Raw genomic sequence first — 14,584 nt, 5'->3', positions numbered from 1 at the left:
TGGGGTAGAAGCTGAGCTTCAGTCTATTTCTCATGTTTTTCATATCTCAGTACTCGTCCCACCCCTGACCCAAACCCAGCTCCTGCTTCCCACCATAAGCTACTCTCTTACTGTCGTTCCTTGTCCAGTTGGCAACGAATGTAACGTTACTCTTCTAGGAACATGACCACATCTTCCCTGAAAAGCAGGAACAGTCAAGTAGAAAAACAGATGCAGTCAGTTCCACTGCAGTGAAGCCAATCTCTCTGAATTGAAATGGAATGGACTGATTTGTTGGGACAGCGATATAGTTTGGTTATACACGCATATCGATATACCACAAGGTGTTGTGGTATATAGTTTCATACTATTCTGATGACATACTATTCTGATGACATACTATTCTGATGACATACTATTCTGATTACATACTATTCTGATTACATACTATTCTGGAATGTTCTCAGAATGTTCTTTAGGGGTCGGTTTAGTCATAATCGGCACGTGTTTGGAAGGCTTGGAAGACTTCAGGATATTGCAAACCATGTGATCAGAGAAGATATCAGATTTGTTTGTTTATCTTGCTCTGTGTGTGTGTGTGTGTGTGTGTGTGTGTGTGTGTGTGTGTGTGTGTGTGTGTGTGTAGTAGTGTGAGTGTGTAGTAGTGTGAGTGTGTGTAGTAGTGTGTGTGGGTGTAGTAATCGCCAGGAAGTGGAGATCCCATGAGGAGCATCTCTCAATTATAACAAACAATTCCAATCCTCCAACCAAATTAATTCCGCCTGTGGTGCAGGAGGTAGAGTCGCCGTCTAATGATCACAAGGTCGGCAGATCAGCGGTCGAGCCCCGGCTGGCCACATGTCGAGGTGTCCTTGGGCAAGACACTGAACCCCAAAATTGCTCCCAGTGAGCGGGGCCGGCCGGCGCCTTGCATGGCAGCTTGCCGCCATTGGTGTGTGAATGTGTGTGTGAATGGGTGAATGAGAGGCTGTTGTAAAGCGCTTTGGAGCAGCAAAAAAGGCGCTATATAAGTGCAGACCATTTCCATTAAGTTTTTTTGTTTTGTGTGGCTTTGTCATGGAACTGTCATGGTCATGGAAAATTACAATAACACGTTGTTCAGGGCAGCTGGGGTCAGTGGTGTATAGTGATGGTTTTAAAAGTCATGTTTTTAGGGTCAACACTCGAGTTGAGTGGGGAGTATTTCCTTGATGTACAGAGGGGATTAAGTGACAGGTCTATGAGCCTGATGGTCGACAAGTTCATGTGTGCTAGACAGTACCTCCCTATCGTCATGGAATTGTAGCTGAGACATGTAAACTTGTTATTGAACCTTGAAGAAGAACTCTTAGCCTAAAGGTAGATGATCTTTGAGTCTTCCATGACTTCGGTCTCCTTTGTTCAGCGTATTACAATGTAATTATGACAGAATCAGGTAATTTGTTAGCCATCACATTAGCCCTGACATGCCTATGTCATTAGCCATGATCTAGGACTAGGTCAACCTTCCTCCATATTAGTTCAGCGTATTACCACGTGATTATGATGTAAATTAATGAAAGTGATACAGTAATCAAAGACTGATTACAACATTATCACTCAGGCATAAATAGCACATCTGAAAATAAATGTTGCATATGTTGTTTTTCCACAACAGAGCTGTAAATCAGTTCTGACCAAAATGTGCGTCATTCCCTCTGATTTTCTCAGAATTGCTCAATGTCCTCACGTTCTTAAACACACATTTGGGAATATTCCATGAATATCCCAACTCAGTGTACAGAAAAAACATGTTTTCTTTTTTCCTGACATCATCCTGTTACACAATCTGTTTTGGCTGATAGGCTCTGTGATAACTATGAGTGTCTTAGGAGCAACAGTTGTCAGATACAACGAGTACAATGATACAATGAGTTCACTGTGTGTCCCAGAGGAGGCTGGTAGACGTACAGTACACGTGATTGATATCATGCCCTATTCAATTCCATGTAATGTATTATTACAATAAGCCTGTTCTCAGATTTCTACCTCCAATGGTGTGTTGTTTCAAGCAGTGGAGTAATAACAGAAGAAGTTCTGAGGTATGTCAGGAATGTCACCACAGTAGCCACTACCCCTGTCAATCAAATTCTAGTGTGATTGTGTAACTTGTAATATTATGATGAACACTATGATATTGTCTTCTTGGACGTGGAAATATTAGTTGTGTTCATTTTAAGTGAGGATGTCTCAATAAAGAGCATAAAACGTCAAAGGAGTATTCATAAAATGAATGGTGTAGTAGCCAAATATGATGTGTTAATGTAAGCTATATTATTGATAGTAGTTGTTCTCACATATTCCTTTTTAATAAAAATAAATTCAGCGAGCATAACATGTGGGGCCAGGTCATTAAATCCAGGTACACCAGAGTATATAATGCATTCACTTTATTGAAGTATTCAGTTTTGTTCTTCGTACAGTGCACTGCATTTCAGTTCATACAATTAAATGCAACATCACAACATCAGGCATAAAGGAAGACCGATTTGATCAGTCTGACCCAAAACGACCACGCTCATAAAATCATCACAATGCTTAATCTATAAAAACACAGACAGCAATGGAAACCTGTCCAAATATATTACAAGCTTAATATACAATATATATACAGGTACATTCAATAAATAGAATATGAAATATTCTTGGGATGTATTGTGGCTATCATGAAGGGCAGTCTTCTAAGTGTTGCGTTTGTTCGACCTTTTCAAAAGACATGGGCATGCATGTTTCCAAAAGGCATGCTTGACCAATAGGGTTGAGGTAAATACTGTTTCCACGTGACCCATTCAGGAAGGAAGTGAGTGAGGTTTAAGGTCTGAGGCTTGACATCAGAATTTTGCATATGACCTCTGTTCTGTAGAGGTCAGGTGACTACTAATAAAAGTACAAAACAAAAACACAGTAATCCAGTTTAACAGATTAAAATGATCATATTGACTGAAACCCTTAAAGTGACCGCAGTGCCAAACACAATAACCAAATGCAAGCGAAGAACACAGAGAGAATTTGAGAGATCTACAATAACAACTCCACATAATACTGATTGAAAAAAGCTATTTACATGGATCACTGCGTTATTCGATTCAGTAGACAGTGTCTTTGGTCCCTATGGTGATATGAGAGCAGTTAGTCGTTAGGGGCAACAACATGACATCATTAGTGACGTGATGATTCTTCTTGTGTTAATAAAGAGATGTGGTCAAAAAAGCTTTTATAAAGCGGAAGCTATGCCTATCACTTTGAATCTTGTTCAAACCTTAAAATAAAATGACCAAGCTCATACAGGCAAAAACACGACCATTGAAATGTGTATAACATTAATATACTTAAAGCACAGAATGGCAGTTGTAACATTTTCCTCAAACGGTGGTTATTGATTAAAAGACAAAGCTCACGAGCTGACTCCAAGCACTATAGGGATGGAGGGATGTGATAGGTAGGCTAGGCTGTGCTTGGGGATGGAGGTTAGATGACGTAGAATGGGAGGCGGACAGCATACAGTACAGCTCAGATGCTAGCATCTTCTAATCCATTCTCAGGCAGAGTTCTTCTCACAGCAGATTCTGTCTAGCTTTGGCTAAATGTAACGTAGCGTAGTAGCGCTCCTTCACGCGGCGTTCTCCTTGAAGAGGCTACCCTGCATCTTGAGCCTGTGCATCCTGAAGAGAGAGAGAGAAAGAGAGTCAGAATGGTCAAAAGTATAATTTATAATTTTTATAATTTTGCCATTTAGCAGACGCTTTTAATCCAAAGCGACTTACAATTATGAATTACAGGGACATTCCCCCTGGAGTAACTGAGGGCTAAGTGCCTTACTCAAGGGCACACTAGTAGTGGTGTGGTTTCAGGCAGGATTTGAACTTACAACCTTCCGAAAGTAGAATGTCAGTACTGCATCAGTGGTTCTAGTCCTGTTTTCTATGATAAAAGAAGACCCAACAATCTTTATATGATGATATGATGGTAGGGGATAGAGTACATTACCTTTTGTCCTTACGGCTCATGTTGTCCTCTTTTGACTTGACGAAGATGGCATCGCCTCCCCCTCTTGTGAGGTAGGCGAACTCTCCGTCTTTCGAGCTGTAGATCACCCTGCAACCAAACCAAAGTAAGCTTATCAGTGATGTCGTCTCATCACATCTTTTATTTTTATTTTTTTTAGTTATTTCTTTTGAGTGGGGTCCCAGTCCCACTCATATTTTTCCATTTTATTGACAGACACAGTGAAGATTTAGACAGGAAGGATGGGTTGAGAGACAGAGGAGGGATGACATGCAGGATATGTCCCCGGCCGGAATCGAACCGGGGACCCTGCAGGTTACATTGTCAGCGCCTAACCGGCTACGCCACCTAAGCGCCCGTCTCATCACATCTTAAACAAACTTCCCCAAAAACTGGCAGCCAGGAACGCTACAGTATATAAGTGCCAAAACTGGAAAAATGAAAAGGGTTGTTACGACATGGCACAGGTATTTAAATCCACTAATTGTCACAAATTGACCAGAAAAAGAAAGAGAGGGAAAGCAGCAGTGAGTGCTGCAGAGTATAGACCCTCAAAGACCTCAAGACCCTGATTCACAAACTTACTTGGACTGGGTCTCCCCGGCCTTCACGCGGAGCTTCCGGATATGGAAACTGCTTTTCCCCCACAAGTCTGCCAAGCGGAAGAAGGAGTCCTTCTCCCAGCGCAGTTTAACGATCATCAGCTCGCCGATGTCCACGTCCGTAGTCAGCAGGAGGGAGACTGTGCTGTTGGTGTCCAGGAAGGGTCTGTATGTGGGGGTCACAGAGAGGTCAAGGGGTCAGGAGGTCAGTTACTGTATATAGTACCCAGCTGAGGAGGTGTGTCAAAATGAAAGGTGATACTCTTAATTCTAGGCATTTTATCAAATGTTGCAGTAAGTGTGTTTAAATTAGTGTTTGTATGTATGCTGTAGTTTTAGACTCCTTGCTTTTGTGATTATAGTGAGAAGTTTGTGTTTGTTTTCTGTGTAGAATAGAAAGAAGATTGTTGTTTTTCCAGATATCCTATAATTCCTTTATTTACGTATCAGTTTATTGATTAGCGTTTCGTGAGCTTAGAATTCTAAGGTTCTATCTCCGTTTAGGGCAGTTCAGAGATATTGAGCGTCAAAGTTTTTACATTCCATTATGTTTTGTGAGATGGAACCTTTGTATTTTATTAATTACTAACTAAAAAATGTCAATATTTAAAAAAATAACACCACACAGGCATTAATAAACACCTAATGGATCAGATTATGTAAAACACTAAATTTTGACCAAAAATGGAGATAGAACCGTATAATTCTAACGTCACAGTTTGACATTATGCCATGGTCGTCTGCTTGAATAGTGTGATTTAGTAGTAGTACAGTAGTAGTAGTACAGTAGTAGTAGTACAGTAGTAGTAGTAGTACAGTACTCACATGGTCAGGGGGATGTCCTCCTTCTCAGCGTGGGTTCCGTAGAGGGACACTTTCAGAGGCTGCTCCGTGTAGCTCAACTTGTCCTTGCTGAAGAAATGCACCTTCACTTGGTAATGGAACACTATGGACAGAGATAGAGAAAGAAAAGAGAGAGAGAGAGAGAGAAAGTTAACTTAGACTTAATTTAGCAGCAAACACACATACATGAGGATAACAGAGAGACTCTCTATCTTTGGAACCTTGAGAGTGTGTACATAGAGACACACCTGCCGCCCAACACAGACACATTCACATACAGTTTGTAGTGTGATATGTGGATATGTGGATATTATCCCATCATTGACGCCCAAGAGCAACCTTTAGATAACCATATTATCATCAATCGGACTGAGTATGCCAAAACTAATACTGTCATAGTTCCATTATAACACAGTTTCTAGGGTGCTGTACCAAGTAAGTAAGTAAGTAAGTAAGTAAGTAAGTAAGTAAGTAAGTAAGTAAGTAAGTAAAACGTTATATAGCGCCTTTCGTACATGAAATGCAAGAGTGTGTACCAAGAGGGAGATGAGATGCAGTGCCACAAACGTTATCTGATGACAACATTTCATAAAGGGAAGCTATCTGAAAATTATTTTGGCTATACACTTCATAACAGGCGGTTATTGACAGCTCAACAACTAATCTGCAAAATTCAATTATTTGAAGTAGCCTATGTATACCTGTATGACTGTATGACTGGTATGATCAACAATTGCATCATTATAGTTTTTCTTTTTTTAATTAATGCAAGCCAAAATGAGATACCAAACCGTTCAATGTGTGCAACGTGATTTCTGCAGTTATGGTGCTGATCAATTACCTATTTTTACCTATTTTCCATGACACGTGCAGTGGTGTCAGGTTACCCAACGCCAAGCCCCTGAAATACCCTGCGACCTGCAGGTCACGTGACCTCTGTGTTCATGTGCTCTACGCAGCATGCTGGCTCTATCCCTCAGCTTGCTTTGGTTTGCTACTGACACCACAACAGTAATATAATAATAATATTATAATAGCAACAGTATCAGATACTCTAGGCCAGGCAGTGGCAATCTGACAGGAGATAGAAGAGGGGTGTGTGTGTGTGTGTGTGTGTGTGTGTGTGTGTGTGTGTGTGTGTGTGTATGTGTGGAAGGAGAGTGGGTGGGGGGAGGCCATGGACGAAGACATGGGTAGATGTATCGGCTTCACTAGTAACAGTGTGTGTGTGTGTGTGTGTGTGTGTGTGTGTGTGCGTGCGTGCGTGCGTGCGTGCGTGTGTGTGTGTGTGTGTGTGTGTGCGTGCGTGCGTGCGTGTGTGTGTGTGTGTGTGTGTGTGTGTGTGTGTGTGTGTGTGTGTGTGTGTGTGCCGGGGGGTACTAATGTAACTTGCAGGGGTTAAAGAAACTTAGTGTTCAGTTCATAAAGCTCTCAAGACCAGATTGAGTTAAGCACCGGCTGCAGGACTGGTTTAGCTCCAGCTAATGAAAAAAACTTTCCATACACATGACAATTCAAATTCATACAATGCTCTTTTTTTCACATGTTTTTTTTAAAATTTTCCATGTCTCTCGCAATGACTGAACACAAATTCCAATTGACTTCAACCCTCGTCTGAAAATAAAATAACTAAAACCTCATGACTCTACTACTGTACATGGCCGTCCATCTCACCTTTGTAGGGCATCATGTCGCGGGTCTTCAGGTACATCTTGGCACTGCGAGGCAGGCGTACTTTGTTGACGCCGTAGCCCATGTTGTTGCAGCGGTTCTTGCGGCAGCTGAGACACATGCCCTTGTTGAAGGCTTCCTTCGAGCCGCACCGGTAGGCCATGCTCTGCTGCTCCTTGTTCACCAGGGAGTCGATGAAGAGGTGGATGGAGCGCTCGTGGGAACACTTCACCAGCTGGTCCATATCTGTACGACAGAGCGCGACATTAGAATTATAAGGTTCTATCTCAATTTTTGTCAAAATTTAGTTTTTTACATCATCTGATCCATTAGGTGTTTATTAATGCCTGTGTGGTGTTATTTTTAAAATGTTGACATTTTTGAGTTAGTAATTCATAAAATACAAAGGTTCCATCTCACTAAACATAATGGAATGTAAAAACTTTGACGCTCAATATCTCTGAACTACCCTAAACGGAGATAGAACCTTATAATTCTAAGCTCACGATGAGGACACATTTCATTTATTGAAATGAACCGAGATCTATCCAGGTTAAGTTTTATTGAGACAGAAGTATTTTTACAAGAGAGACTTTTCCGGCTTTTCCGAGACAGCAACATGCATGAAAAAGACAGCTGTGAGGACTGATAATCTCTGATCAACTGTCGAATTATTATTATTATCTAATGTACACTCTCTCGCCATGTCTCTGTCGGTGGTGACCAACTGTATGTGTGTGTAACTGTGTGACTGCAGCTGGAGTCCGTGTGTTATGTCTACAACATGTTCAGGGCTGAGAAAAGGAGGCTAATCCTTCTCTACATAATCTACTGCACAGTAATGACAGCCTCCCTACTTTGATTTAGACAATAAATGTGCTGCTTTTTAATCGATTATTGTTAATGCCTTTTAGCTGACGCCTTTATCCAAAGTGACTTAGATTGCAGTGAGCGCATACATTTTTCAGTATATATAGACAGTAGATATGGTCCTAGCGGGAATCGAACCCACAACCCATTCTATTCTAATCTAATCCATTCCATTCCATTCCATTCTATTCTAATCTATTCCATTCCATTCCATTCCATTCCATTCCATTCCATTCCATTCCATTCTATTCTAATCTATTCCATTCCATTCCATTCCATTCCATTCCATTCTATTCCATTCCATTCCATTCCATTCCATTCTACAGTAGGCCTTACTCACCCCGAAAGCCGGTGGAGGCGATCATCATCATGGTGTTCTGGAGGTCGCAGCCCGGCTGGAAGGTGCCTCCGTTGGGGTAGATGTCCACATGACCCACGGGCCTCTGGATCCCGATGCTGCGGTCTGGGGACCCCCTGGTATTGGTGTGGATGACGTCCACAAACAGAGCACTTTCTGGGGACAGGGTGCTCTGAATGTCAGCATACTCAAAGCTGGGGCCCGCAGGGTCCAAACCTGGGAAGGGGGGCAGGAGGGATGGACAGAGAGAGAGAGAGAGAGAGAGAGAGAGAGAGAGAGAGAGAGAGAGAGAGTGAGAGGTATAGTTATATATAATAGATGAGTGTCAGTGCTGAAGGTCTATGTCTAGCAGTGTACAGTACATGTGGTACGTGAGACCATGGGGGTCTACGTGTAGCAGAGTACAGTACATGTGGCCATGAGACCAGGTCACAAGGTCATCTAGGAAAGCCTCTTAGTATGAAGCCCAGCCAGACGTTTTAAACAATGCAAGGTACTGTGGTCGTTATGATTATGGTTTTTAATGGTCTGCTGGGTTCTGGGCACGATTCACTGTTACACATGCTAGTTATCTTAGTAGGTCAAAAAGATTCCGTCGCTGTGTAAACATTAGTAGGACGATAGCAAACGGTGAGAATGCATTGAGATGTATATGAACTGTATAGAGTAGAGAGCGCATGAACTGTGTGTGTAAAGTGTGTGCTTTTGTATAGACAGAAAGGCTCATTGGGAAAATAAAGCTCTACAGCAGAGAGAGAGCCCGCTATTGTAGAGACTCTAACAGAGAGCATCATGACATCCTACTGTCCACCAAGGCCTTTGGCCCCTAGTCACTGTTTCTGTTTTGCTTTGTTTGTTTTCTGTTTTGTCTGTCTGACCATTCCCCTTTAGAATTGTAAAGCGTCCTTGGGTTTTTGAAAGGCGCTATAGAAATCAAAGTTATTATTATGACATCACTGCTCAGTTCTCAGTTCTCACCTGTGATCCGGCTGACTTTGTGGTCGGTGAGGAAGCCAGCGATGCCAGCCACGTGAGCGCCCAGGCTGTAGCCCAGGAGATGCACTTTCTCCCACGGGTACTGCAGCTCATTCTGTGGGGGGTGGAGGGGGGTGAAAGTGGGGGGGGCAAAGGGTAAGCCATCACTATGCCCTCATACAATCCGCTCATGTAATTGAATGCCAGATGTAATCCTTCCCAAATGTATCCATGCCAAATGTATCATAACAAAAGGTTGTTGAACTTGAGTTCCATATCTCTCCCACGCATTATATTTTCCCACTTCTAACAACAAGGATATGCCTGACTTATGCCTAAGCTCCACATGCAGTTTCAATCACTCTAATAAGAGGGTGATTTGGGGCCAACAACATCACTATAAAGTATTTTTACTAGCCGCATGAAATTAAAACCAGGCAGAACAGCTATCCACATCACTGAGAGCTACCAATGAAATCACTAGCTACATATCTGACGCAATCTCAGAGTGAACAGGGCTGAAACCGAACGTGAGACATGCACCAGGTGCACCAGGATTGCGACACTAAGGAAGCATTAGCAATGCATAATACTCCATACAATAGCTATTTGATGGTTCGACGTGCATACTTTTCCATGCACATCCTATGATATGAAGGCATGTTTGCCATGCCATGCAAGTATGGCTTTTAATCAAGTTAAGATCCCAAACCATTGTACATTCCACAGAGTGTTCGTGAGCTTAGAATTCTAAGGTTCTATCTCCGTCTAGGGTGGTTCAGAGATATTGAGAGTCAAAGTTTTTACATTCCGTTATGTTTTGTGAGATGGAACCTTTGTATTTGATTAATTACTAACTCAAAAATGTCAACATTTTAAAAAATAACACCACACAGGCATTAATAAACACCTAATGGATCAGATTATGTAAAAAAAAACTCAATTTTGACCAAAAATTGAATTGAATTGAATTGAACCTTATAATTCTAACGTCACGTGGTGTTGTAACACAACCGTGTGTGTGTATTACCCATAACCCACCTGTATCCAGTCCAGGAACTTGGCCACATCCCGGCCCACCAGCTTGGTGTAGGCTGCGGAGGTGGGGTAGTGCTGCTGGGCCCGGGTCAGCCAGTCCACCACGATGACATTGGAGTTGGGCTCCCTCTCGTACAGCGCCGACACCAACTTCGGGACCCAGCTCTCGAACAGCCCTGTGACCTGAATACACACAGAGAGAGACGGGGGTCAGCCGGGGCATGGCGTGATTCTCTCAGGCCCCCCTATCCTCTCTCTCTCCTGTCATTGTCTGGGCATCAGGGCACCGATTGATTGGACACCAGCCAAGTCGCCCAGTCTCTCTCTCTCGTTCTTACACATGAACGAGTGCTATGATGTTATGAACAGGGATGTTATGTTGGCTAGTAGCGACTCATTATGCAACTTGTTGTCGCAATCTATTTTTGGGGGGTTCATCTATTATTCATTGTCAGTTCGTTGTCATTCACATTGTTCAATCAGTCATAAAACAAAATGAGTTAATGGAAAAAGTGATCGCCCTTCTCGAAAAACATTTCGAAAACAACATAAGCTTTTACAATCTGTCTATAATGTCGTTATGGTGTGTTGTCATGGTGATCGTGATCGACTGACAGAGCAGTAAAGGAAGTTGTTTTTACCGTCCAGCCATGGATGACCACAAAGGTCTGAGTCTCAGTGTTGAATGCACACTCTGCGATGGTTTTTGGTTGGCCGGGGACTATGTAGCAGTAGTCATCATCGGGGGTCTCGGCGGTGCGCAGGGAGAACTTGGACACTATGTCAGTGTAGTCATTGATCCAGGAAGCAGAGGTGGGACCCCCTGTGGTATTACCTGGACAGACAAGGATTGATCATGATGTAAAATAGTCTTGTTCATGATGTCACACTATGGCACATTCAGAATACGTTCAATGTGAAAATAACATGAAGAGCCTATGATGAGGGTGATCTTATAGACCCAGAGGAATGGGAAGAATGCAAGTGTGCAACATGCATAAAATCCTATTTTGAACATATTTGCTCAGAATTTCAGATTTCTGGAAGAAGTTATATAATATTATATAAAACATAAAACGTTTGAATAACCCCAAATACTGTAGATGTCCCACTGTATCAGGCTTTGTCAGATTTTTTTTTTTTTTTAAACGATATTTTATTAGAAGGAAGCACACAGTACAGCACTTATGGCTACACAAATAAGGAATGAAGGTCCTTCTATTTTTTCTTTGTCAGAAACATATCTTGACTATACAGTATAGCTACATACTGTAAATGTTCTTATATTCCTGTCCAACATTAGCCTTCAAACCCTCAAATAGTTAGACTCAATTTGACAAATTCACAATTCAGAAGATCAAGATAATCACATCCAAAATAAACAACATACTAGGAGTTTAACCATTTTTAAAGTCATAGAAAATGCGTGTACATAGACTGATTATCTTGAGGTCAAATCATATCAGCATGAAAACATTTTTTGTTTTGTTATTTATCAATCAGTATAATCTTCCCACCCGCGGGACCGCTGTCTTGTACGGGTTAGTGTCGCCCCCTTTTGCTCCACTGTTGATATTTCTACCAATACAACTATACTTTAATTTTTTATGAAAACTTTGAATCCATAAAAGCTAGTGAACATAAAAAATAAATAAATAGCCGGCAGTTAATAATACCACATGAAGCCTTATATGAAAGTTATCATGAATACATTTAAACAAGAATATGTAATATGCTCAGAAATGGAATTAAATAATGTTTCACATAAGTGTAATAAACGCAGAAGACTGCAAAAACATTGTCACCTGTGTTGGATGGATATATAATCAGATATGATTTTGCATGATAAAAACAGAGTGGTTCGTACCCACATTATGCGGTGTGTTGAGGGACTCCCCTAAGCCCTTGGCCGGGTAACTCTCGGTCATTCTGAGTGGACTGCTTTAATTATGGTCCCGTTAGATCAAGTGTTTACATTATGAGCGCAATTCAACATTGCACCAGAAGGTTTAAACAACCTCTCTCAAACTAACCCAAAAGTTGTAACAACAGTCAATCAATCCCTCCATACTTACCAAAACCACTTGGATCAGGAGAAGATGAAAAAGTTGCACACACTTTTGCCAAAATTATCCAAACGGTAAGCAAATTTATATTTTCTTTTCCCATATTATTGTTGATTTATTGTTTTCTCAGTCAAGTCCCGAATTAAAACATTCCTGGTATATCTGTTTAGCAGCTGTATATCCAGTTAGAATGGGTCACGTTTATTCAGGCTCCACTAATAAAAAAGAATGATAGAAAAAAGTGAAGTATCCTATGGTGGTGGTCAGCTCTGTGGTCAAGGTTCTATAAGGTCTGCCACAATGCAGCTCCAAGTGGTCTTTATGAAGGGCTCATTTGAATAAGCAGATTCCATTGGTCTGCAGTGAGTGGGCTGGGTTTGAAAAAGCACACCCTTGAAAAAAAAGTCCGTCCAAGTCTGTCTTAATATTTTGTGCTGTCTCTGGCAATAACATAAATAGATTAAGCAAGCCTATAACAGACATCCTGTAGATATGTGTACATGGGTTTGAACCATTTTCAAATTCACAATTACTGACGGACAATCAAAGCCCTTTCTATGTCTCCATTAGCAAGAACACTGAGAGAAATGTGTTACAAGCTGTTTAACTTCAATTCAGAGTACTTTATGTTAATTTATAGCCAGAGCTTGAATTATGTGCAATTTAAGAAGAAAGTTATCAGCTTGGTATTGGCTAATTTATTTAGGGGTTAGGTCACATTATGTCAGCATTTAATGTCACCGGTATTTAATATATATCCGGTATTTAATTTATATTACAGTCTTCATTATAACAAACACAGACACACAGTGTTCTTATTTGTCGCAGTGAATAATCAAACTCAATGATGCACTCTGTTGTACATTTGGCAAACACAATCATCCGGTTTTGTAGGCACATAATGGCCGAATAAATATAATCAGTGATCACGTTCATAATTTAGGATTTATTTATAAGTGGTTTTCCCCAATCTGAAATACACAATCTAAAACACTTATGTGTGTTATTACTGTAATAACCGAAATCGGTCTGGTAATTATATTTGTCTCTCATGAGAATTATCCACCGTCTTTAATTAAAGTTTGCCTAAGAATTAATTTCTTCACCTAGAGTCTAGGTTAGGTCTGGATAGTCTAGGTCCTAGACTATCCAGACACACATATAAATAAACGAATTTAACAAATTATTATCAAACGTGAACTTTATTTCAAACTGGAAACATAGGGCCATGAAATGTCCTTAAAATTCAATATTAGTAGAATCCTGTGTCATATTGCATATGTGAGATGCACGCGCAGACGCAGTATGCACATCAAAGCATCCTGAGGGGGGATTCCCTGAGGGGAATTCTGGGTGATACAGAGAGCTCGATGGACATTTACACTTCGAACAAGGCGCTCTACTTGTAATATATCACAACCAACCTATGCCCTATCTTTACTTGATAAAAATATTGTAAACATGTATTTTGTTTGTCTTGCCCTCTGGTAGCACCTGTGTGTGGTTTTTTGCTAGTTTGTTTGTTTATTTGTTTTAGTTTTTTGTTCTGTTTTGTTTTGTTTTGTTTGTTGCTGTTTTGTTGCTGTTTTTGTTTTATTTGTTAAAAATAAATAAATAAATAAATAAATAAAATAAAAAGCACCCTGAGGGATCACAATGTGGCACTGGAATGGACCTTGAATGTCCTATTGTGATCTTCACGTGAGGGGTGGGGGGTGTTTGGAAGCCCTTTCTCTCATTGGTCCATCACCGGTGTTCAGAACTCTCCAGCTGAATTTGGAAACTATGACAAAAGCTGGATTGACTAATATAATATGATGATGCCGCAATACATTCTGATTCTACCCCCAAGCCTCTTGTCTTGTAATAACCTGTCTGCTCCAAGAAATAGAACGATAGGGCCATTCTTTCAATCAATGCAGTATGTTCATTTCTGCTGTGGAACTGCACAGAATACATTTGTTGGCAAATTCTCTGATGCAGAGGTAATTCAACGGGACTATGAAAACCAGATGTTTTACAACACAATGTATTTGTTATGTTGGCAGCCATACAGTTTTAGGACTTTTAATGTCTTTGCATGTAAGACAAATATTGTGCAATTGAAATAATTAAACTAGTGGGAATAACATGGGTGT

The 14,584-nt window shown here is 40.9% G+C and overlaps 1 protein-coding gene across 1 annotated transcript; it reads right to left on the bottom strand.

Annotated features, from left to right (window-relative positions):
• Positions 1-2,393: 2,393 nt before the first annotated feature.
• On the bottom strand, positions 2,394-12,726 carry lpla (lipoprotein lipase a). Its single transcript, XM_080536238.1, has 10 exons — positions 12,456-12,726; positions 11,022-11,215; positions 10,384-10,563; positions 9,346-9,457; positions 8,350-8,583; positions 7,143-7,385; positions 5,451-5,571; positions 4,609-4,791; positions 4,006-4,113; positions 2,394-3,680 (listed from the first exon to the last, which is right to left on the bottom strand). The coding sequence occupies exons 1-10, from the start codon at positions 12,547-12,549 to the stop codon at positions 3,629-3,631; spliced, it is 1,521 nt and encodes a 506-aa protein (XP_080392364.1). The 5' UTR covers positions 12,550-12,726; the 3' UTR covers positions 2,394-3,628.
• Positions 12,727-14,584: the final 1,858 nt, after the last annotated feature.

This window comes from Nansenia antarctica (genome assembly GCF_963989245.1).
Source record: "Nansenia antarctica genome assembly, chromosome: 7".
Classification (NCBI taxonomy): domain Eukaryota; kingdom Metazoa; phylum Chordata; class Actinopteri; order Argentiniformes; family Microstomatidae; genus Nansenia; species Nansenia antarctica.
The sequence above is the reverse complement of the archived record's forward strand: the minus strand, read 5'-3'. Positions and strand labels throughout refer to the sequence as shown.

Excerpts from the sequence above, each read along its gene's own strand:
- lpla (XM_080536238.1), bottom strand. The coding sequence starts at position 12,549 with ATGGGAAAAGAAAATATAAATTTGCTTACCGTTTGGATAATTTTGGCA. Across the intron at positions 7,386-8,349 it reads CGCCTCCACCGGCTTTCGGG|ATATGGACCAGCTGGTGAAG; the intron begins GTGAGTAAGGCC and ends TCTGTCGTACAG. Across the intron at positions 4,114-4,608 it reads GCCGGGGAGACCCAGTCCAA|GGTGATCTACAGCTCGAAAG; the intron begins GTAAGTTTGTGA and ends GTTTGGTTGCAG.